The following is a 26,000-nucleotide window of genomic DNA, read 5'->3' on the forward strand; positions in this document are numbered from 1 at the left end:
TATTTATAAATTACAACATATATATAAGCATATAAACCAAATTTATTTATAATTAAGATTCATTTTATTTATTTGAATTACAGAAAGAGAGCTTCCATCTGTTGGTTCATTTCCCAAACAGCTGTAATGGCCAGGCCCGCGCCAGGCCAAAGCCTGGAACCAAGGGCTTCATCCAGATCTCCCCTGTGGGTGCAGGGGCCCAAGGACTTGGGCTGTCTTCCACTGCTTCCCCAGGCACATTAGCTGGGAGCTGGATCACAAATAGAGCAGTCAGGACTTGAGCCAGTGCTCAGAAGGGATGCCGGCATCACAGGCAGCTGCTTAACCCATTATGCCACAAGACCAGCATGATTAAGAATTGTTTTTAAAAATTAAAAAAAAAATTTACAAATCCAACTTCTAGAGAAAAATTTACATTTACAACAAAAATAAGCAGTGAATGGGAATAACTAACAACAGATTAACCAAACAAACAGGTTAGTGAACCAGTAGGCACAGCAATAGGGGGAAGAAAATAGAACCAAAGGGGGAAGAAAATAGAAAAAACAATTAATGAACACAGTATCACTAAACTGTAGGACAACCTCAGGCGAACAGTGCAGACATATTTCGAGTCTCCACAGAGAAAGAAAGGGAGAACCACACTAAATATTTAAATAAATAATAGCCAAGTTTTTCAAATTCGATTAACACTATAAAACCACGTATACAAGATTAACTAACTAAAAGCAAAAGAAATGTGAAGGAAACTACCAAGGCACATGATAATCAAGTTTCTTTAAACCAGCAAAAATGAAGAAAATCTTAAACTACCAGAAAGGGTAAAAAGAGACATATTAGATATGGGAAACAAATACTGCTTCCCCTTCAAAAAACTGCAAGACTGAAGACAGAAAATGGGATAGGGGCCATTCTAGAGTATACCTAGAATTATTTACCCAGTAAAAAGTATCTTTCTGAAGCAAAAACAAAATGTTTTCACACATAAATAATTGAAAGAATTTATAACCAGCAAACTTGCATTACAGGAAATGTTAAAGCTAAGACCTCCAGGAAAAATGGTAACAGATGGAAATTTGAATCTACACAAAAGACTAAATAGAACTGGAAACAGTGACTATACTGAGCACTAAATTTAGATCTTCTTTAAATTTCTTCAAAAGAAAATGATCTGTTTAAAAACGATGACAATGTCCTGTAGGATTTACAAAGTATGTCACATGTAAATTGTATGACAATAGCACAAAGCCCAGGAGGGGAGCAATGAAAGCACAGTATTCTAAGGTTCCAGGAACAGAATATTACTTGAAGGTAGGATGTAATAAGATAAAGATGTCTTCAGGGAAATTTAATAATATTTTGAACTAGACATTTGGCCTAGTGGTTAAGACACCCATTAAAACACCCACATCCTATACCGTAGTGTCTAGTTTCAAATTCCAGATCCTGACTCCTGCTTCCTATTAATAATACACATCCTGGGAAGCAATGGTAATAGTTCAAGTAGTTGGGTCTCTGCCACCAGCCTGAGACTGGGATTTGGGTCGCAACTCCTGGCTTCAGTCTGGCTCAGCCTGGCCATTTGTGGGCATTTTGGGAGTGAACGGGTGGATGAGAACTCTCTCAGTTGTGTCTGTGTGTCCATCTGTCTGCCTCTCTCTCTTTGCCTGCCTCTCCAATAAAGTTAAAAACAAACAAAAAGGTTTAAAAATATCTTGAACAAGGGGCCAGCACTGTGGCTTCGCCAGTAAAGCTGCTTTCTGCAGTGCTGACAGGGGTGCTGGTCTGTGCCGTAGCTGTTCCACTTCCAATCCCGCTCTCCTCCCAGTGGCCTGGGAAAAGCAGCGGAAGAAGGTCCAAAGCATTTTGGCCCCTGCCACCCTTGTGGGAGACCCGGATGAAGCTACTGGCTCCTGGCTTCAGGTTGCCCCAATCCTGGTCGTTGTAGCCATTTGGGGAGTAAATCCATGAGAAACAACCTCTTTGTGTGTCTCTCCCTTTCTCTCTGTAACTCTTACAGATAAATAAATCTTAAAAATTTTTTGGACTAAATGGAAATGAAAATACAACAATTAAATATGTGTAATAAATATATAATAAAGTACTTTATAGAATGCTTGTATTAGAAAATAAGATTTAAAATCAGTAACCATTATTCCCACCTTGAGAAACTAAAGAAGGGAAAAATAAGCCTAAAAACAAACAGGAGAAGGAAATGATAAAGATTTGAGCAGAAATCAGTAAAATCAAAATCAGGAAAAAAAAAATTCTTCAAAAAGATCCATAAAACTGGCCTCTACCCAGACTGATCAAGAAAAAGAAAAATAACCAGAGAAACAATACATATCAATATCTGAAATGAAAATAGCACATCACACTGACCCAACACGACATTAAAATTTAAGTAATATTATTAACAGTTCTCTGGCCATAAATAACAACTTAGGTGAATTGCACCAATTCTGCAATAGATGTTAACTACCAAAATTCACTTACTCAAGAAAAAAACAAAACAGATAAACTAAACAGTCCTATATTTATTCAAAGGATTAAATTTTATGTATGCCTGCCAAATAATGAAAATTCCAGACCCAGGTGGTATTAGTGAAGCATACTTAAAGGAGAAATAATACTAATTGTATTAGTATAGTAGTATTAGTATAGTAATACTGCCTCTTCTACAAATTAAAAGAACATTTCTCTACTGATTTTATAATGACAGTATTACCTTAACACAAAAATTAGATAAAACCATTACAAGGAAAGGGAACTACAGACCAATATCCCTCACCTTCCACAATAAACTGCAGACAGTATTGAGCAATGTTATGGATATGACTATATGGCAAATTAGCATTCATGTCATAAATGCCAGACTGGGGGGCCAGCGCCATGGCTCACTTGGTTAATCCTCCGCCTTGCGGCACTGGCATCCCATGTGGACGCCAAGTTCTAGTCCCAGTTGCTCTTCTTCCAGTCCAGCTCTCTGCTGTGGCCCGGGAGGGCAGTGGAGGATGGACCAACTGCTTGGGCTCCTGTACCTGCACGGGAGACCAGGAAGAAGCACCTGGCTCCTGGCTTCGGATTGGCACAGCGCTGGCCGTAGCGGCCATTTTGGGGGTGAACCAACAAAAGGAAGACCTTTCTCTCTGTCTCTCTGTCTCACTGTCTATTTCTCTACCTGTCAAATAAAAAATAAATAAATGAATGCTAGACTGATTCAATGCTGAAATCAACTAATGTAATTCACCATGTCAATAGACTTAAGAAAAACTGTGTGCTCATCTCAAAATATGTGGAAAAAACATTCAACAGAATTTAACATCAGGGGCTGGCACTTGCGCAGCAGGTTAAGTGCCAGCAACCCTTATGAGTGCCAGTTCAAGTCCCAGATGTTCCACTTCTGATCCAGCTCCCTGCTGGTACACCGGGGAGGGCAGCGGAGGATGGGCCAAGTGCTTGGATGCTTGTACCCACATGGGAGATCTGGAGGAAGCTCCTGGATTCAGCGTGGCCCAGCACCGCATGTTGCAGATGTTTGAGGAGTGAACCAGCAGATGGAAGAGCTCTCTTTCTCTGTCTCCCTTCTCTCTCTGAAACTCTCTTAAATGTGTGTGTGTGTGTGTGTGTGTGTATGTGTAAAGGAAGAATATTATAAAGAATTTAACATCAAAGCTAGCATCATACTTGATTGTGAGAGAGGGGATCAAGTATCATTGGCTAATGTATATAAAGCTACAGGTTCATAAGATGAAATGTTCTGGAGATGGATGGCCACATAACAATGTAATGAATGCCACCACATATACACTTAAAAATAGGTATATTTACCACAGGAAAAATAAATACATAAACATTTCCCACATAATTCATTACATGCAGAATATAAGATTAACCCTATCCATGAAGAAAAAATATATCAAAAATATAAATGTAAGAATTAAAAACTATAAAATTCTTATAAAACTTATAAAAATTCTTTATTCATGATCTTGGATTTGACAATGGTTTCTCCAATGTGACACCAAAAGTACATACCCCCCACACAAACACACACCACTGATACTGAAGTTCAAAAAGAATGTGAAAAAGAAAACTCAATGGGAAAACAGATTTGCAAATCATATCTGAAAAAGGACATGCATCTAGAATACACAAAGAATTTCCACAGTTCAAGAATATAAAAGATAAATTACACCATGAAACATGGGTGCATTTATATTGTTGGTATGTAGTGAAGGATCTGAATGGGTATTTCTGCAAAAAATATACATTCAAATGACCAATCAGTAAATGAAACTAAGCCCAGCAACACTAGCCATTAAGGAAAGGAAACTCAAAACCACAATGAGATACCCCTTCCCAGGCACTAAGACAGGCAATAACAAGTGTCAGCAAGGATGAGCAGAAATAGGATCCCTCCATTCACTGCAGGTGGGAAGGTAAAACGGGGCATTCACATCGGAAAGCTGCTTGGCATTTCCGCAAAAGGTTAAACAGAGTTAATCATATGATCCATCAATTCCTAATATATGCTCCAAAGAATTGAAAACAGGAGTTAAAATAAAAACTTGTGGTGCATGAATTGTTCAGAGCAGCATTATTCAAAAGAACCTAAAAATAGCAAAAGGTAACCTATCAACTAATGAATGTATAAATCAAATGTGTTATATCCATACAATGAAATCTTTAGCAATAAAATGAATAAAGAACTGATACACGATACAACATAGACCAACTATGAATCCATCTATATGTAATGTCCAGAACAGGCAAATTTTCAGACAAAAAGTAGTTGTGGGTGCCTACAGCTAACAGGATCAGCAAGTTGGGAGGTGACAGGTAAAGAATACAGGATTTCTTTAACCTAAGGATGATGAAAATGTTCTAAAACTGATGCTGTTGATGATCACTCAACTCTGGGGATCACTGAACTCTACTCTTTAGATGAGTTTATTATTTGGTGTGTGTATTACATATCAACAAAGCTGTTACCCAAAGTGTCAATTTGATTACAGTAAGGAAACCTGAATAGCTGATAAAGGATTATTTCTGGGTGTGACGTTGAGGGTCTTTCTAAAGGACATTAACTTGTGTGTCAATGGATTCGGTGGGAGATACAACAAAAAGGCAGACAAAGGGGAATTCATTCTCATTCTCATTCATTCCCTTTCTCCTTCTCTCTCACCCTTCCTGCTTCCCTCCCTCCCTACCTCCCTCCCTTTTTCTGGAACAGGGGAACAAAGACACCTTTCTTCTCCAGTCCAAGGACATCAGAAGTCCAGATCTCTCACCTTTGGACTCTGTGACTTGGACCTGTCTCCACCCCACTCCTACCCAAGTTCTCAGACCTTTGGCCTCTCTCTGAGAGTTACACCATTGGCTTCTCTGATTTGGGGGCTTTTAGATTTGGACTAAGCCCCACTTCTGCCTTCTCCAAAGTCTCCAGCTTGCTAATGGCCAGTAACGGGACTTCTCAGACTCCATACTAAACCCCCTTTCGTCTATCCTTCTAGGTATTTATCTATCTACAGATCTGTTCTGTCTCCTATTGGTTCTGCTTCTTTAAAGAATCCTAATACAGTTAGAAAGGCAAAACAATTTCCAAAAAATGAAAAAACCATATGAACCAAAATACTGGCATCCCATATGAGCACCAGTTTCAGTCCCGGCTGCTCCACTTCCGATCCAGCTCTCTACTATAGCCTGGGAGAATACCTGTACCCACATGGGAGACCCAGAAGAAGCTCCTGGTTCCTGGCTTTGGATCGGTACAGCTCCAGCTGTTGTGGCCAACTGGGGAGTGAACCAGCGGATGGAAGACCTCTATCTTTCTCTCTGGTATCTCCTTCTCTCTGTGTGTAATTCTGACTTTCAAATAAATAAATAAATAAATCTTAAAAAGAGTATTATGTGAGACAAAGTGGAGGAGGCAGGAGCCAAGTTATGAAAGCTAACCTACAGAACTTATACATCACCTTAGAGATGCTGCACCATCAATTCCTTTTGGGAAAACAGTATTATAAAAGAATGAGATGAATGACCCATTCTTGAAGGGTGAGATCAGATGAATGTGCATTTTTTTTTTTTTTACTTTTTTTTTTTTTTTTTTTTTTTTTGACAGGCAGAGTGGACAGTGAGAGAGAGAGACAGAGAGAAAGGTCTTCCTTTGCCGTTGGTTCACCCTCCAATGGCCACTGTGGCCGGCGCATCGCGCTGATCCAAAGCCAGGAGCCAGGTGCTTCTCCTGGTGTCCCATGCGGGTGCAGGGCCCAAGGACTTGGGCCATCCTCCACTGTCTTCCTGGGCCACAGCAGAGAGCTGCCCTGGAAGAGAGGCAACCGGGACAGAATCCGGCGCCCCGACTGGGACTAGAACCCGGTGTACCGGCACCGCAGGTGGAGGATTAGCCTATTGAGCCGTGGCACTGGCCAGATGAGTGTGCATTTACCCCATGTATGTATAAGGCAAACTGATGAACAGAACAAGAGAACCAACCAAAGACTATCTATCACTGTTTATGTGAATTCACCCCTTTATCCCAAATCAAAATATCATCAAATGTTCAAAAAGTTTTGATCAACTACACATAAAAGTATGGTATATACCTCTGTTACATTCTCAAAATTATTTATAAATTATTTATAAATACCAAATAAGATAACCACCAAAAACCACAAATTAAGTTTTCCATTTAAAATCTGAGAGGATGGTTGATTGATTTCACCAGCTAATCAGGATTAGAACTGATGTTAGGAAAATGATGCAGTTTTATCTATGGCTCGATCTACGCCCTGATTTACATCCCAGGTCCTAGCCCCCACCACCATTGCTGGAAGCCAGGTAGCCACATGGCCCAACTACCTGTGCTAATCCTAATGGGATTTGCTGCTCCTGCTTTCCCTGCCTGCCCTCGGGCAAAGTTTTAAAAGGGCCTGTTCCTGAACACATGGCTCTCTTGGCTCCTCTTGGCTGCTCTCCTCTCCTCCTCTCCGTCTCTCTGCTCTATCTTCTCTCCTCACTAGCTCTTCTCCTCTGCCTCTCTCTCTCTCTCTTATACTCTCTTTCTCTCTCCTATCCTCCTTTGTCCCTCCCCTACAGTCGGCTGGGTTTTCCCCAATAAACCCTTTCCCTTACTCCAGTGTTTGGTGTGTTTTGTGACCGCCTAACAGAAATATATAACAACTGAGAATAGGTATAGGTAATGCTTCCACTAATTTTTGCTATTTCTCCTACAGAAACCTGAGAAAAGTAAGGTATAAAAAGAAAAGTGAAATAAAAGAGTTAAAACTTCTAAAATATTTAAGAAGGTTAAACCACAATCTTGATTTTGGCACTGAGTATTTCCTGGTTAAAAGTAATCTCCTTTCCCAAATGTGTTTTCCTGTTCAATTGTCATTACTTAAAACTATAAAAATGCACAAGACAAGTTGGCAAGCAACTCTGGGATCTTGGGAGTGACAGAAGACACTTTTCTGTCTAGACAACAAGAAGCAAAATCAAAAGAAACGAAATTCAAAAGTCCTGCCAAGAACCAATATGGAATTAACAGAATTTCCACAGGTTGCCCTACCATTCCAAAAAAAGCAACCTTTTATTTAGTAAAGCAACACAGAAACTTTCAATCCATTGAGTCTGTAAAAAATAAAGAAAATACAGAATATAGTACTGTATTTAAAGAACAGAAACTCAAATAAATTCTTTCTCATTATCCTAAGGGCATATGAAGAATGAAACATAATTAAGGTCAATTAAACTATTTCACTCAAACCTTTACACTAGAAATGTACTGCTAATGAGCTCATCCCATGAAATTCAACTGACTGTCACGTTCTGATGATTTGGGCTCATCTGAAAAGGTGCCAAATGAAACATTTTGAATATGTAATTAGTGAAACAGACAGTCATTTAATTATTCATATAATTAAAAAGTTTTCTACTTTAAAAAGTGGTAATACATGAAGAATGTTTATTTAACTAATGACACTCAATTTGATGGCTGACTACCTCTAAGATTAACCTGAATCCAAGCTTCCTAAGGGGCTTAGGGCTATACAGTTAAGTGAGGCTTAGCTCCAGTCATTTTACAAACGCAGCTTTACATCAAAGTAGAACACTACCTTTTTAATGGCTTTTAGCTTACAGTGAACCAAATGTCCAAATTCTGAAATGTGGAATTCAAAAGTGAGATCAAAGGTACGAAGCTGAATTATGACTACATAAAAAGGAACAACCTAGAACTCCACATAAAATGAAACAAGGAAACCTTGAAGAATTCGATGGTTGTCAATTTGTACATATTTGGCTAAGAATGTCAAGTTATCAATTACAACTGTTATTACACATATAAAGTGATTTATTGAGAAGATAGTAAATAAAGACAAATATTAGAAACACTTTTCTGAAGCCAGTACTGTGGCATAGTGGATAAAGTGTCTGCCTGCAGCACTGATATCCATTAAGGGTGCTGGTTCAAGTTCTGCCTGCTCTACTTCTGATCCAGCTACCTGCTAATTCACCCAGGAAAGCAGCAGATGGTCCAAGTGTTTGGACCCCTGCACCTATGTGGGAGCCCTGGAAGAAGTTCCTGGCTCCTGGCTTCGAATCAGTCCCGCTCCAGCCAAAGCAGCTATTTGGGGAGTGAACCAGTAGATGGAAGATCTCTTTCTCTCTGTCTCTCCCTCTCTCCTTCTAACTCTGCCTTTCAAATAAATAAATAAATTTTAATATCAATTTTTTTCTTGGAATATCTTAAGAATTTTTAATAGATCAACACATTTTTAATAAAGTGACACATTTTTGCATGAAGCATGAAGGACTTCTTTATAGCTTCCAGAATGGACAGGTTGGTGCTTTTGTAGGCATTTTTATTCCAAAAATCCCAAATTCTAAGGAATACTACAAAGCAGTTAAAAAAAAATCCTTTCAGGCCGGCGCCGCGGCTCACTAGGCTAATCCTCCGCCTTGTGGCGCCGGCACACCGGGTTCTAGTCCCGGTCGGGGCACCGGATTCTGTCCCGGTTGCCCCTCTTCCAGGCCAGCCCTCTGCTGTGGCCAGGGAGTGCAGTGGAGGATGGCCCAGGTGCTTGGGCCCTGCACCCCATGGGAGACCAGGAGAAGCACCTGGCTCCTGGCTCCTGCCATCAGATCAGCGCGGTGCACTGGCCGCAGCGCGCCGGCCGCGGCGGCCATTGGAGGGTGAACCAACGGCAAAGGAAGACCTTTCTCTCTGTCTCTCTCTCTCTCACTGTCCACTCTGCCTGTCAAAAAAAAAAAAAAAAAAAATCCTTTCATTTGCAAGAAAACGGATGCAACTGGAAACCATATTTAGTGAAATAAGCCAGTCACAAAAAGACAAATACCGTATAGTCTCTCTGATCTGTAGTAATGAACAGAGTACCTAAAATGTAATCTACAGGAGTGAAACTGTCTCTTCAAGATATGCTTTCAACAGCCCTTGCCTTGACTGTTTTGTTCTTCATATTCATGGGTGAACTCTCCTAATGCAGGGTTGATTTTATGAATATAAAAATTAACTGAAAAACTGATCTCGGTTAAAAAAAAAAAGAATGGGAAAAGAAGAGGAAGGAGGAAGAAAGGCAAGAGTATGGGGTGGAAAGGAGGTGGAGGGGACGAATCATCTTGTTGCCAAATCTGCATATATTAAAAGCATAAAGGGGAAAAAAAACAAATTCACTGAGCGAATATTAAAATTACTAAAGGGAGTGGGTAAGGCACCATGATCCAAACCAGAAGACCTGGGTTTAAGTCTCAGCACCTGCTCCTGTTGATACAGATCATGGGAGGGAGAAGTGATGGCTCAAAGAATTGAGTCCCTGCCATCAACACAGGAGTAGACTTCCAGCTCTTGGCTTCAGCATGGATAATCTTGACTGTTGTGGTCGTTTGGGGAGTGAACCAATATGAGAGATTTCTATCTCCGAAATAAATAAATGCTTAAAAGTTCTCAAATAAGTTGCTGTATGAAATGGGAAAATCAAAAATGCTACATGGAGGTAATCACAGACTTCATTGGATTTTGGTATGGAAGGAGATACTCATTTTCACATGTTGCTGAAATTAATCATTTACCAAGGGGCTTTTTTTCTATGAAAGTTATTCACTCATTCAACAAATACTGACTGGGTATCTATGTGCTACTTATGTGCTAAATACTAAAAATAAAACTCTGCTCTCACAGAACACAAAACTTACTACAACTAATGACCCAGCTACACTTTTTACCTAAAAATTTAATATTTTAAAAGAAATGAGCATAATTGACAATTATTTTTCATTTGCTTTTTAAAATCACTGTTTATTTCAATATTATTATCATTTCTCATGATAAAGATCTTCACAGGTAAGAAATAAACTTGTAGAAAGTAAAAAGACTAAAGTAAAAATGAGTTTCTTAAGCTATTTCTATCATATGATTATAAATTAGAACAACCTTTCTGGGGGAAAAAACAGTATGTTCACAGCTTTTTTAAAAAATCACATATTTTAGACTGGTAATTCCACTTCTAGGAATCATAAATGTAAAGATTTGGACAAAAATACCTTTATACTACTATGGAAAAACAGAATAAAGCCTGAATATTTGAAAACATAAGATGGATAAAACAATTACAGTATATCCATATAAAAAACATGATGTAATCATTTTAAAAGTTTGATAATAAACTTTTAAGTAAAATATTTAGGGATCAGGCATTTGCCTTAACAGCTAAGTCACTGGTTGGAGTGCCCCATGTCCCACATCAGAGTACCTGGATTTGATTCCTGGCTCTGGCTCCTGATTCCAGCTTCCTGCTCATGCAGTCCCTGGGAAGCAGCGATGATGGCTTGAGTGGCTGTGTTCTTGCCACCCATGTGGGAGACCTGGATTGAGTTCCTGGCTTCCTGCTTCGGCCCCTTGGCTGTTTGGAGCATTTGGGGAGTGTACCATCAGATGGGAGCTCTCTCTCTTTCTGTCTATCTGTTTGTGTCACTCTCTGTCTCTCTGCCTCTCAAATAAATACATAAGTTAAAAAAAGTATATCAAACTATAAATCTTAACTATATTAAAATACAAATTTAAACAAAAATAAAGGAATTAGAATTATAACAAAATACTAACAACTGTTATCTTTTAGTAAGAAAACTGAAATTCTACAATGAAATTAGTATATTTTTAGATTCTAAGGATTTCTACAGTGAACAAATTTGAATGTAATGTCATGATAATCAGCAATTCAGAAATAGCAGTAAAAGGAAACATTACATTTAAATAAATAGTTAACACCGAGCTCTCCTAAAATTAACATAGTATTTTAATTGGCAACACTTCTTAGAATTTTTTTTGCAAAATTAAATATAACTAGGCAAGTGTGATTAGAAGTTTTAATCTACATGCTAAGATCTCTTCTAAAAGAGGCTGAATGCTCAATTTACTGTTTCAAGGCTCACAATTATCTAGCCACTTGAAATGGGTTTTCTATAGCAAAAAGGTAGAAAATCCTATGCAGAAATAACCAGGGGATACTTTTATAGTTATAATAGCCAGAAATCAGGTAACTGACTAAATTTTCGGAATTCACCATAAAAATGTTGACTTCTTAGGAAACTTTTTACAATCTGAAGCAAGTATAAAAATAATGAGAGAAAGTACTAAAGTGCTAATCACGGCAAGCTCATAAGTAACATCACAGTACACCATGACCTGCAGCCAAATAATAAAGTGTCAAATGGAAAATGGCTCAAGTCCATGGATTGTACGTACTATGTCAAAAGAAAAGGGGAGAAAAATCTTTGATTAGAGCAATAAAAAATGCAGTTATAGTATCAGTCCCTATTTGAATAAATCTCTTTGCAATTCCAAGAGTAGAAACTGTTTAAACAAATTCCTCATTGGCAGGACCTTTAAATTTAATATTTTACCATATGTTCCTTTAAGTCCTAAATGTTTTAAACTCTAAAGTATTTCTCATCAGTGTTAACTGGTTTATAATTATCTACTAAAATTCTCACCATGTGGCAATTGATGACTTAAATCTACTATACTACGCAACAGTAGCCAAAAACCAGACAAATATTGCAAGTCAAAATATTCGTACCACAGCAGGTAACTGGCCTAAGGGTTAAGATTCCTGCATTCCATATGGGAATACGTAGGTTTGAAGCCCACCTCTAGCTCCCTAATCTAGCTTCCTGTTAATGCAGACAGATCATGGGAGGCAGCAGTGACAGGTGAAGTAATTGTGTTCCTGACACCAACCTTAGAGATCTAGGTGAGTTCCCAACTCCCAGCTTTGGTCCTGGCTGTTGCTGGACTTCTGGGGCACAAACCAGTGGGTGGGAATGCACCCTCTGTCTTCCTTTCTATGTTTCTCAAATAAATAAAAAAAAAAAAATTCCCAAGTTTTCATACCAATGTGCCCAAACTTTAGACCATAAATTCCTGAGAAATGAAGTTTCTACTAATTCAATATCAATTATATATTATTCCATAATTCAATTCATCAAATCATTTACACTAAATTAGCATGGTCTGCTATAAAGCTCTTGAAAAATACCAAAATTAAACTGTAGGTTCAATAACAAAGTTGAAAATTTTTCAAAAAGAATTCAAAGCCACAATAAGAAGCATAAACCATCAGCAAGTTCTTAGGGGATGCTCTGACTTCTAGCGCACTATTTCTCAGTCTAAATTTACAAAACCACTGTTTTGCATAAAAAGTTAACAAGTATATGCATCCTAAATTTGTTATCTTATTATTCCAAAAATTTAGTGACAAAAAGCAACAGACAATAATTATTTCTGACAAGTCTGCAGATTAAGTGGGTGATTCTTCTGCTCTGGGCAAAATTTCAGTTAGGATGGTATAGTCTCACATGGCATCACATGTCTGCTGATTAGTAGGATGAGTGACCTCAGGCAATCTCAGATAGGAGGCCTGCTCTATGTGGTCTCTCATCCTATAGGGAGCTAGGAGTACAGATTTTTCAACATAGCTAATGAAGAATTACAAAGAGCAGCAAGCTCCAAACACTGTCAAGCCGATTTGCATTATGACTGCTAATATCACATTGGCCAAAAAAAGTTCTATAGTCAGACACAGATTCAAAGGCTAGAGAAATTGACTTCTTTGCTTTTACAGTTAGAGTATAAGTCACATTGCAAATGGGAAAACACACAGTGATGGGAATGATTTGGCATCACTTTTTACAATCATCAGTACTAGAAAATGCAACTCTACTCCCCATGGTCTATGGACAAATTCTATAACAGTTCCTTTGTTTTTAATCACTTCATATTGTACATTAATATATTAAGGGACTCCAAGAAGTCCAGTAGCAAGGAAATGCAATCGATTTTATTTAAACTTATTTGAAGACAAGACACATTTTTCAAGAAACATGGTCACTTTTAAAAGTGAAAACAGATCCCTGCTTTCTCACCATAAAATTTCACATAGTCTGTTCCAGTGATTTAGTGGTTTTTTTTATTCTTATTCTTTTTTTTTTTAATGGCAGACAACAATTAAAAACATTAGTTAATGGGCCAAGAAAACTGTAGATATTGAAATACCTTGGGGCCAGCATTGTGGCGTAGAGGGTAAAGCTGCCACCTGTGATGCTGGCATCCCAAACGAGTGCCAGTTCCTGTCCCAGCTGCTCCACTTCCAATCCAGCTCCCTGCTAATGGTCTGGGAAAAGCAGCAGAGGATGGCCCAACTGTTTGGGCCCCTGCAACCCACATGGGAGACCTGGTTGCAGCTTCTGGTTTCAGCGTGGTCTATTCCCAGCCGTTGAGGCCAACTAGGGAGTGAACCAGTGGATGGAAGATCTCCCTCTCCACCACCCCCACCCCAGCTTCTACCTCTGTACCAATTGCTAAAATCAGGCACCAACCTCATCCTAGTGCCAAGCCTATTCCCTACAGACTCAGAAAACAATCAGCAGTAGAAAGTCCTTATCTACAATAATTGCTTAAAAAAAAAACTATTTATTTATTTGAAAAGCAGAGTTACAGAGTCAGAGAGACAGAGATCTTGCATCTACTAGTTCGCTTCCAAATGACTGCAACAGCCACAGCTGGGCTAATCTGAAGATAGGGGCTTCTTCAGGGTCTCCGACATGGGTGCAGGGGCACAAGGACTTGGGCAATCTTCTGCTGCTTTCCCAGGCACATTAACAGGGAACTGAATCTGAAGTAGAACAGCCAGGAATTGAATGGGCACCCATAGCAGATGCCGGAGTCACATGTGGTGGCTTTACCTGCTATGCCACAACACAGGCTTCTATAGTAATTACTTTAAATGTAAATGGAAAAAATTATCTAATCAAAAGACACATAATAGCTTTTTTTTAATATCCAAATTATTCTGTGTAGAAGAGACTCACTTCATCTTTAGGAACATGTATAAAGGGAAAATAAAGAGAAAAACAAAGATATTTCATGCAGTTTTTAGCCGAAAATGAACACAGGGCTAAATTTATATCAAATCAAATCAAAACTGTCATAGGACAGGCATTTAGCCTAATAGTTAAGATGCTGGTTAACATGCCTGCATTACAAGTGTGAGTGTTTAGATTCAATTCCTAGCATTGTTTCCTGACGTCAACTTCCTGCTAATATAAACTCTGAGAAACAGGGGTGATGGTCCAAGTAACTGCAATCTTATCACCCATATGGACTCCTGGTTTCAGTGTGGTCCAACCCCAGTGGTTGCAGGTATTTGGGGAGTGAACCAGTAGAGGGGCTTATTCTCTTATGCATGCATTCTTTTTCTGTCAGTCTCCATCTCTCATTCTGCCTCTCAAATAAAAACAAATAAATTAAACTGTCTCAAGAGTCCAATGTGGTCATTTTATAATAAAGGGGTCAGTTCTTCAAATACATACGTGCTGAACACTGGAGCACCTAAATACAAAGAAAATACTAACGGAACTAAAGAAACAGATTTAATAACAGATTTCAATACCTCACTTCCAACACTGTATAGATCATCCAAACAGAAAATAAGTAAGGAAAACAGCAGACCTGAACAAGATCATCGGTCAAATATCTCATACATGTGAAAAGCTGACATCTTTTCCTCTAAAATCAGGAACAAGACAAGGATACCTACTCTCACCACTGCTATTCAGTATGGCAATGGAAATCCTACTAAGAGCAATTAGGCAAAAAAAAAAAAAAAAGTATCCAAATTGAGCAGGAAGAAGTAAAACTACCTGTGGATGACATGATCTATATACAGAAAAATCTAAAGAGTCTATCAAAAAAGTTTTAGAATAAATGAATTCAGTAAAGTGGCAAGTTACAAAAAGCAAAGATCAGCAGCATCACTAAACACTAAGAAAAACATTTTCTGAAAAATGAAGAAAAAAATCCATTTACAAAGTGTCAAAAAAAAAAAAAAAAACTTTGGAAAAATTTACCTAAAGAGATGAAGTTCTGCACACTGGAAACCATAAAACATTGATGAAAGACACTGAGAACAACATAAATAAATGAACAATAATTCTGTGTTCATGTACTGAAGCACCAATATTATTAAAATGTCCATCTCATTCAAAATGGCCTACAAATACAATATAATCCCTACCAAAATCCCAGTGGCATTTTTTAACAGAAATAGAAATAACAATCCTAAAATTCATATGGAAACACAAAAGTCACTGAATAGCCAAACCAATCTTGGGTATAGGCATCTCACTATGACTTCAAAATATACTATAAACCTGTGGTTATCAAAACAGCACAACACTGGCATATAAAACAGAAATACAGACAAATGGAACAGAACGGAAAACTCACAAATAAATCCACACATGTATAATTAATTGATTTTAGCAAAAGGTGCCAATGGGGAAACACAATAAGGAAAGTCCAGGCTCTTCAAAAATGTTGGGAAAACTGGCTATCCAAATACAAAACAATGCCCAGGTATCTCATACTACACACAAAAAATCAACTCAAAATGAATTAAAGACTTAAATATAAGCTCTTAAATAACTATAAAACTACTAGACGAAAGCACAGGAAAACTCTTTTTAATATTGGCTGGCCAGCAATTTTTTGGGTATCACCCCAAAAGCACAGGCAACAAGAGCAAAAATAGATAAATCAGAGTACATCTGACCACATTAAAAAAAAACCTACAAAACAAAAGAAACAATCAACAGGGTAAGGACAACTATGAAATAGGAGAAATTATGTGCAAACCATATACCAGGTAAACATTTAATACCCCAAAAATAAAAATAAATAAGAAATACAATAGTAAGAAAACAAATACTTGACCAAAAACGGGCAGAAAGGGCAGGCATTGTGGAGCAGCAAGTTAAACCACTGCTTGGGCTGGTGACATTCCACATCACACTGCCTGATTCAAGTCCTGGCTACTCTGCTTCTGATCCAACTAGCTAATGAGCACCCTGGGAAGCATCAAGTGGCGGCTCAAGTACCTGAGTGCCTGCCACCCACTCGGTACACCCACATGAAGCTGCAGGCTTCTGTAAAATACAAGACTACAAAATATAGCCTGGCTCAGCTATGGATGTTGGCAGGCATCAGGGGAATAAACCAATAGATTCAAGTTCTCTCTATCCCCCCTTCTCTATCTCTCCCTCCCCTCCCCTGCCACTCTGCCTTTCAAATAAAAATAAACATTAAAATGAACTTTTAAATTTAAAAAATAAAGAATCTAACTAGAAATTTCTTTAAAAATGACATACAAATGTCCAAGGGTTATAGGAAAAAATGTTCAACTTCACTAAACATCAAAGAAATGCAAATCAAAATCACAGTGAGGGGTCTGGGCGCTGTGGCACAGCAGGTAAAGCCACAGACTGCAGTGCCAGCAGCAGTTGAGTCCCAGCTGCTTCACTTCCAATCCAGCTCCCTGCTACTGCATGGGAAAGCAGCAGAAGGTGGTCCAAGTCCTTGGGCCCCTGTGCCCACAAGGAGACTAGGAGGCTATCGGCTCCTGGCTTCGGATAAGCCCAGCTCTGGCCGTTGCGGCCATTTTGGGAGTAAACCAGCGGATGGAAGATCACTGGCTCTTTCTGCATCTGCCTCTTGGTAACTCTGCCTTTCAAATAAATAAATAAATCATAAAAATCAGAGTGAGATATCATCTAACACTTGCCAGAAAGACCATATATATATATTTATATATATATTATATATTTATATATTATATATATATTTATATAAATATAAAACAAGTGTTGGCAAGGAAATGGAGAAAAAGGAATCTTCTATACTGCTTGCAGGAATGTACACCAGTACAACCACTGTGGAAAACAGTATGGAGATTCTTTAAAAAATTGAAAGCAATCCCATTTCAGGGTAAATATCCAGAGGAAAAGAAATCTGTATCTTGAAGAGATAGCTGTACTCCCATGATCAATGCAGCATATTTCATAAAAGACAAGATATGAAATCAATCCAAGTGTCCACTGACATTAGTAAACAAAGAAAAGGTGCTATAATATTATTTAGACTTTATAAAGAAGGAAATCTTGTCACTTAGGATACTGAAGATAAACCTGAGGGAATAAGTAACATTGTCTTCCTGTATCTTGTTTATGTTAACGCCAGAGACGAAGGGATGAGGAAAAATGGGGAGTTTCTGGTCAAAGAGCTTAAAAATTTCAGTTATATAGGATGAATAAGTTTTAGAGACCTAAAATATAGCATGGTGACTAGAGTCAACACTGCACTATATACTTCAAATTTGCTAAGAGTCAAATTTTTAAATGTTTCTCATCACAAAAAAAAATTATCATTATGTGAGCTAATGATGGATATAATATGTTAAATAGCTTGATTTTGAAAATCACTTCACAATGTATAACAGATACAAGGATCTTTAAAAAGCTCGAGGAAACACTGTGAAGAAAAGATGTACAATTTCACTTTTTTTAAAATCAAAATAAAGTAGTAGTAACTTGTTATAGTATGTCTGAACAGGATCTAATTTAAGGCACTAAGAAGGATAAAAAAATCAGTTTGAAAGGAGAACTACAGGCCGGCGCTGTGACTCACTTGGCTAATCTTCCACCTGCGGCACTGGCACCCCAGGTCCTAGTTCCGGTTGGGGCGTCGGGTACTAGTCCCAGTTGCCCCTCTTCCAGTCCAGCTCTCTGCTGTGGCCCAGGAGTGCAGTGGACGATGGCCCAAGTGCTTGGGTCCCTGCACCCACATTCAAGACCAGGAGGAAGTACCCGGCTCCTGGCTTTGGATCGGCGCAGCACTGGCCGTGGCGGTCATTAGAGGAGTGAACCAACAGAAGGAAGACTTTTCTCTCTGTCTATAACTCTCCCTCAGTCTCTCTCTCTCTCTGTCTAACTCTGCCTAGCAAAAAAATAAAATAAAATAAAATAAAATAAAATAAAATAAAATAAAATAAAATAAAATAAAAAGGAGCACTACAAATCTGCTAAAATTAAACACAGAATAATTTATGGTGAAACTTCAATGGAAGAATGGTGAGAAACTATCAATGCTTTAAGAGAAGTTTAAAGGGACAATGTCCCCAAGGAAACCAAGAGTTTAGAAATGGATAAGTCATTTTAAGATGAAGCCCACAGAGGTAGGCCATTCACATCAATTTGTGAGGGGAAAAAAATCAATCCTATTCATGCCCTATTTGAAGGGGACCAACAATTTACAGCATAAACAACAGTTAACATTACAGCCATCTCAACTGTTTCCACTTACATAATTCTGACTGAAAAATTACAGTGGGATAGGCATTTGCCTAGAAATTAAGATGCCCATCTCCCAAACCACAGTTGGTTCAAGTCCCAGCTCCAGCTCCTGATTCTAGCTTCCTGCTAATGCAGGGAGATAGCAGGTGATGGCTCAAGTAGTCAGATCCTTGCTATGCATGTGGAAAACCTGCACTGTGTTCACAGCCCCCAGCTTTGACCCAGCCCAGCCCCAGCCACTGCAACGTAAAAAAACAAAGACTACATTGATGGAGTTAAATTTCCCAGACTCCTAGGGATGGACCAAATGGCTGGTATCATCACTCAAAATGTCTTGAATTTGCTGAGCTTATGTTGAGAAACAGTTTATATTTTTTATTTATTTTTATTTTTTTAAAGATTTATTTATTTATTTGAAAGTCAGTTACACAGAAAAGAAGAGACAGAGAGAGAGTGCTCTTCCATTCATTGCTTCACTCCCCAAATGGCTGCAACAGCTGGAGCTGAGTCAATCTGAAACCAGGAGCCAGGAGATTCTTCCGGGTCTCCCAAGCAGATGCAGGGGCACAAGGACTCAGGCCATCTTCTACTGCTTTCCCAGGCCATAGCAGAGAGCTGGATCGGAAGTGGAGTAGCTGGGACTTGAACCAGTGCCCATATGGGATGAAGGCACTGGAGGCGGCAGCTTTACCCACTATGCCACACAGCACCAGCCCCTATTTTTATTTTTAAAATTTATTTCTTGGGGCTGGCGCCGTGGCTCACTTGGTTAATCCTCCGCCTGTGGAGCCGGCATCCCATATGGGCGCCGGGTTCTAGTCACGGTTGCTCCTCTTCCAGTCCAGCTCTCTGCTGTGGCCCAGGAGTGCAGTGGAGGATGGCCCAAGTGCTTGGGCTCCTGTACCCATCTGGGAGACCAGGAAGAAGCACCTGACTCCTGGCTTCGGATTGGCACAGCGCCAGCCATAGCGGCCATTTGGGGGGTGAACCAACAGGAGGAAGACCTTTCTCTCTGTCTCTCTCTCTCTCACTGTCTATGGGAGACCAGGAAGAAGCACCTGGCTCCTGGCTTCAGATCGGCACAGCGCCGGCCGTAGCAGCTATTTGGGGAGTGAACCAACGGAAGGAAGACCTTTCTATCTGTCTGTCTGTCTCTCTCACTGTCTATATCTCTACCTGTCAAATAAAAAAAAATATATAAATTTATTTATTTGATAGTAACAGTTACAGAGAGAGAGGAGACAAAGAGGGAGGTCTTCCATCCGCTGGTTCACTCCCCAAATAGCCGCAATGATCAGGGCTGGGCCAGGCCAAAGCCAGGAGCCAGGAGCTTCCTCACATCCCTCACACGGGTGAAGGGGCCCAAACACCTGGGCCATCCCCTGCTGCCTTCCCAGGTGCACTACCAGGGGGCCAGATCACAGGCAGAACAGCCGGAACTCTATCTAGCACCCATATGGGATGCTACGACTGCAGATGTTGGCTTTACCTGCTGAGCCGCATCATAGGCCCCTCTTTTTATCTTTTATAGCTACTTTTCCTTTTTTTTTTTTTTGTTTTTAGGATTTTATTTAGAGGCAGAGTTACATCTTCCAGTTACATCTGCCATGAGCCAGTTCCATCCACCATGAGCCAGTTCCATCCACTGGCTCTCTCCCAAAATGGGCACAACAGCTGGAGGTCAGCTGATCCAAAGCCAGAAACCTCCTCCTGGTGTCTCACATGAGTGCAGGGGCCCAACCAATTGGGCCATCTTCCATTGCTTTCCTAGGCCATCAGCAGGGAGCCTGATTGGAAGAGGAGCAGCTGGGACTCGAACCAGCGCCCACATGGGATGCTGGCACCTCAGGTAGAGGCTTAGCCTACTACACTACAGCATCAGCCCCCAAAACTATTTTTCCACAAATGTTGTAGAATCCCTCAATATCAAAACATCATGCTGTTCACTACAAAAATGTACCATTTCTATCTGTCCTAAATCTTAAACTTTATGAGCATCAACGTGATGCTCAAAATGTTTCAGATTTTGGAGCATTTCAGATTTCTGATTTTAGGAATAGGGATGCTCAACTAGTTAAGTCTATACAAATTTTCCCAAATTCAAAAAAGTCCAAACTTGGAAACATTTTTTATTCTAAGTATTTCAGATAAGGGATACATACTCAAATGCTTGGGCCTCTGCCACCCACACAGGAAACCTAGATGGAGTTCCTAGCTCTTGGCTTCCATTTGGCCCAGCCCAAGCCATTGCAAGCCTTCTGGGCAGTCAACCAATTCTGTCTCTTCCTCTTTCTAACTCTGCCTTTCAAATAAATAAATAACTCTGTAAGCAATATCATAAATGAAAAAATGTAATACTGGCTTTAGGAAATATCCTAAATAAAAAAATATATAATACTGGCTCTAGTATTGCCACAGTTTTGTAAGATGTTGCCAATGGAGGAAACTGGATAAAAGAGACAACTGTACTGCATCTAAAATTATCTCAACAAAAACTCCAATTACAAAAAAATTCTTAAAAGAATGTTAGCATAGGAAGCAGTCTCCCTAGGGTCATAGTGTCTTTCACAGTTTAATTCAAATAGCGTGGCTAATGTGAGATATAAATTACTTACATTTGGGATATCAACTGCAACCTCCCTCATGGCACTGGGCCTGATTTCATTCATTGCCTGCAAGAAATCTCTTAGGCTGATCTTTACCAATCCAGCCATCTTGCTATCAGGGAGGTTAGGATGTTTATCAAAGACTCTCCGAAAGGCCCGGAGACCTGCAAAGAGGAAATAACATATGATTTATATTCTACTCCACAAATATAGAATGAATCATTACCAACAAAAATAACACCTAACCCCATTCATATTATAGTACTGAAAAAATTTCGTGCTTGTGTGTAGAAGGAAAGGAGATGGAAAATGTGTAGACCAAAGGTAAAAATCCAAATCCTTAGTTTTGGCAGTGAAACTGTGAAAAACTGGTATTAAACACGAGAAGACAGATACTTTATGAACATGAATACAACTCATAAAATAACATCCATTACAGGGTTTAAAAAATAATCTATTTGGAGAACTTCTTTCCAAAGAATAAAATATTAAAATATAGGCCTTTTACAAACTCTGCCCTTTTGTTGAATACACTCAAACTAGAATCACAATGTTTGTGAGGTACTGGGAGAACAGCTAAAAAGAAATATTCAGGGCCGGCGCCGTGGCTCAATAGGCTAATCCTCCGCCTTGCGGTGCCGGCACACCGGGTTCTAGTCCCGGTTGCCCCTCTTCCAGGCCAGCACTCTGCTGTGGCCCGGGAGTGCAGTGGAGGATGGCCCAAGTGCTTGGGCCCTGCACCCCATGGGAGACCAGGAGAAGCACCTGGCTCCTGCCTTCAGATCAGCGCACTGGACACAGCAGCCATTGGAGGGTGAACCAACGGCAAAGGAAGACCTTTCTCTCTGTCTCTCTCTCTCACTGTCCACTCTGCCTGTCAAAAAAAAGATAAAAAGAAAAAAAGAAATATTCAGTTGCCAGAAAACAATGTGGTTTTGAAAAGTAAGACAGAAATATTCTTCAGAGTTACGTGCACACAGGAGACCAGTTTTACAGGAGTGGAAGGGGATCTACATGGAAAAATGCCACAGGGATCAAAGATGAAGGAATGATGGCAAAAGGCAAATCTTCAGAAAGTCCATCATTGTAGTAAGCACTGAAATAAACAAAGATAATTAATGGGAAGAGACAGAGGTTATAGTCAGAATTATAACACACTAAAGGAACCAAAAAGATGCTCAACAAAGTCAAGTTTGGATAGTTCCAAAGTAAGTTAAGAGAGATCATACTGACCTGAAAAATTAGACACTAAGTCTTTGTTTTTGCTATTTGCTTTGGCATTTAAACACTAGCAAGACTGAAAGCCCTACTACTGGGCTGTAAGATTTAGAGCTCTTTCATCTGTGACAACAACCTTGAATGTTAGAAAGTCCCTACATGTTCTTTGTGCTAGGGTCCTTTTTAATGAGGTGCTACATTTATGTTCCCATTCACTATGAAGTTCTACACTGAATAATTTTAGCCTCAGAGGTCTCTTAGAAACCCAGCTGGAGTGCGTAAAGCTGGCCTACAACATAACTAGCTCATCATTTTTTAACCTCTTTTGTCCAAAACATTAGGTCTCAATGAGTTTTTACTAAATTATCACTTCATTATTTCACTTGCCTTCACTTACTTGAACTTTCAAAAACAGAAAAAGGGATGCAAGAAAGGTAGACACAAACTTCCAAAAACAGAGGGTTGAGTATTTTCTACTACTAAGAAAAAACTGAGGCCTAGTACAAAGGTACTCAAAAACAATAATGTATCATAGTGTTATCTAAAATCTATAAGTCAGTTACTTAGGCCTATCTTACAAATAGCTTTTGGTTTTCTGCCTTTCAAAATATTGAAAGATAATTATTCTTCACACATCTTGCATTTTTGCTTCTCTTGAGAGAAGAGATGCCTCTGTTCATGACTATCATTTGAAGGATGTTATTTTATAGAGGAAAACACAGTGTCTCCCTCCAAAGCAAAGGACAGACATCCTTAGTGTCCACTGTAAGATTCAGGTTTAAGGTTGCCCTTTTACAACGTAACCTTCCAGGGACCCAAGTGTCACTCTCCAAATATAATGTTCAGGGAACAGGTCTAACTTCTTCTGCTACGTACTCTGTGCTTTGACTCTAACCCATGAATTCTGTGTCTTCTGCAAACACTCATGAAATCTGTTAGCTTGCAAGTAGGATAAATCTCAGACTCAGGAACTCAGAGTTCCTGACCAAGAATCAACTCTTATGTTTTCTATGTTTTGAGTGCTTTTGTGCCCTCCAAATTCACATTGCAACTTAATCTCCAATACAACAGTGTTGAGAGGTAGGACCTCATGGAAAGTGCTTAGGTCATTAAGAACGTTACCCTCACGAATGGAATTAATGTAGCTACAAAAGGGCTTTTGGGACTGCATTCATTCTCTTCTCTTCTGCCAGGTGAGGACACAGTGTTCCTCCTATTTGTAGGATATAATGTTCAAGATCCTGGAAGCAGACAGACCAGGCCCTAACCTGTTTGCACCTTAATCCTGTACTTCCTAGCCACAGGAAGTGTGAGAAATTTATCTCTGCTCTTTATAAATTATCCATCTGTAGTATTTTGTTACAGCAGCACAAAACAGACTATGATAGCGTTGTTTCATTACTCCATATAATCATTAAATGGTGCAGTAGCATTTAAAAAAAAATTCAGTACTACAGTGCCATGTTGTATTAAACAGTGCCTTAGCAGCCTGAAACATTGAAACCATTCCTAAAAAATCTAACACAAATGGAAGTAATCAAAAGACCAGCATATCTTTACTCTTCTTCACATCTCAAATGCTATCTGACAATACACATTAAGACTTCTAAATTGAGGCTGGCACCGCGGGTCACTAGGCTAATCCCCCGCCTTGTGGCGCCGGCACACCGGGTTCTAATCCCGGTCGGGGCGCCGGATTCTGTCCCGGTTGGCCCTCTTCCAGGCCAGCTCTCTGCTGTGGCCAGGGAGTGCAGTGGAGGATGGCCCAGGTGCTTGGGCCCTGCACCCACATGGGAGACCAGGATAAGTACCTGGCTCCTGCCATCGGATCAGCGCAGTGCGCCAGCCGCAGCGCGCCAGTCGTGGCGGCCATTGGAGGGTGAACCAACGGCAAAGGAAGACCTTTCTCTCTGTCTCTCTCTCACTGTCCACTCTGCCTGTCCAAAAAAAAAAAAAAAAAAAAAAAAGATTTCTAAATTGAGCCAGATGATTCAATTCCTATCATTACTGAGATGCTAATATTCAAAGACAGGGGCCGGCGCTGTAGCACAGCAGGTTAACACCCTGGTCTGAAGTGCTGGCATCCCTTATGGGCACTGGTTCGAGACCTGGCTGTTCCACTTCTGATCCAGCTCTCTGCTGTGGCCTAAGAAAGCACTGGAAGATAGCCTAAGTCCTTGCGCCCCTGCACCCACATGGGAGACCCAAAGGAGGCTCCTGGCTCATGGCTTCAGATCAGCACAGTTCCAGCTGTTGCGGCCAATTGAGGAGTGAACTAGTGGATGGAGGATCTCTCTTTCTCTCTGCCTTTCCTTCTCTCTCTGGTTATTCTGCTTTCAAATAAATAAATAGATTTAGAAAAAAAAAAAAGACAAGCATTTGGCAGAGGAGTTAAGACGTTGCTTGGGCTATCACATCCCATTTTGGAATATCTGGGGTCAAGTCTTGGCTCCACTTCCTACTCCAATTTCCTGCTAAGTGCACCCTTGGAGGTAGCAGGTGATGGCTCAAGTACTGAGCAGCCTAGGAGAAAAGGACTGACTTACTGGCTCCTGGCTTTGGCCTCTCCCAGCACTATCTCTTGCAAACATTTGAGGGGTGAAATCAGTGGACAGTAGATATTTCATTCTCTTTCTTTTCCACTTTCAAATAAAATGAAAAGTAGATAGAAATTTTTAAGAATAAATAAAGGCCGGCACCGTGGCTCACTAGGTGAATCCTCTGCCTGCGACACTGGCACCCCAGGTTCTAGTCCCGGTTGGGGCGCCAAATTCTTTCCCGGTTGCCCCTCTTCCAGTCCAGCTCTCTGCTGTGGCCCGGGAAGGCAGTGGAGGATGGCCCAAGTCCTTGGACCCTGCACCCACATGGGAGACCAGGAGAAGCACCTGGCTCCTGGCTTTGGATCGGTGCAGCGTGCCGGCCGTAGCAGCCATTTGGGGGGGTGAACCAATGGAAGGCAGACCTTTCTCTCTGTCTCTCTCTCTCTCACTGTCTAACTCTGCCTGTCCAAAAAAAAAAAAAAAAAAAAAAGAATAAAGAATAATAATTGAAAGAAGTGGTCTAATAATTTTCCTGCCTTATTTGTTACAAGCATATTTTATAAAAGCATAAAATCTGACAGTAGAGAAGACAAATTATTTCCATTTGAGGAAGTTTTGAAAAGGCAGGCAAAAATGTTTTTATATATAATATTATAATATAAATTATATTTATAAAATAACAAAACCTCTATGATTTCTAATACAAATGACAGAATTTAGAGCTGGTCAAAATCCCCACAGCTATGAGGACAAAAATAAGGTAACAATAATTCATGAGAGGGAAAAAAAGCTAAGAAATAAAGGAGCATAGAATTTTCAGAGGTTAACAAATGGTAAACTACAAATTCTGATTCTGTAATGAATACAGGACAACATATATACATAAGCATTTATACCAATGAGCAATCATTTTTTTTTTTTTTTTTTTTGA

General features: G+C 39.7%; 1 protein-coding gene across 17 annotated transcripts in view; it reads right to left on the minus strand.

Moving 5' to 3' along the window:
- The window catches only part of AFG2A (AAA ATPase AFG2A), a 307,467-nt gene that overhangs the window by 243,322 nt on the left and 38,145 nt on the right, over positions 1-26,000 (minus strand). For 10 of the 17 annotated variants that reach the window (XM_051819827.3, XM_051819832.3, XM_089302521.1 and 7 more), the window contains 2 exons: positions 21,321-21,475; positions 10,773-10,922 (listed from right to left, as the gene is read on the minus strand). In XM_051819827.3, coding sequence (XP_051675787.3) covers positions 10,773-10,922; positions 21,321-21,475 — 305 coding nt within the window. The remainder of the gene's footprint in view (positions 1-10,772; positions 10,923-21,320; positions 21,476-26,000) is intronic. The other 7 variants (XM_002717260.6, XM_070047622.2, XM_089302529.1 and 4 more) reach the window with 1 other exon arrangement.

This window comes from Oryctolagus cuniculus, chromosome 8 (genome assembly GCF_051225735.1).
Source record: "Oryctolagus cuniculus isolate XC-2025 breed Fujian yellow rabbit chromosome 8, ASM5122573v1, whole genome shotgun sequence".
Taxonomy (NCBI): domain Eukaryota; kingdom Metazoa; phylum Chordata; class Mammalia; order Lagomorpha; family Leporidae; genus Oryctolagus; species Oryctolagus cuniculus.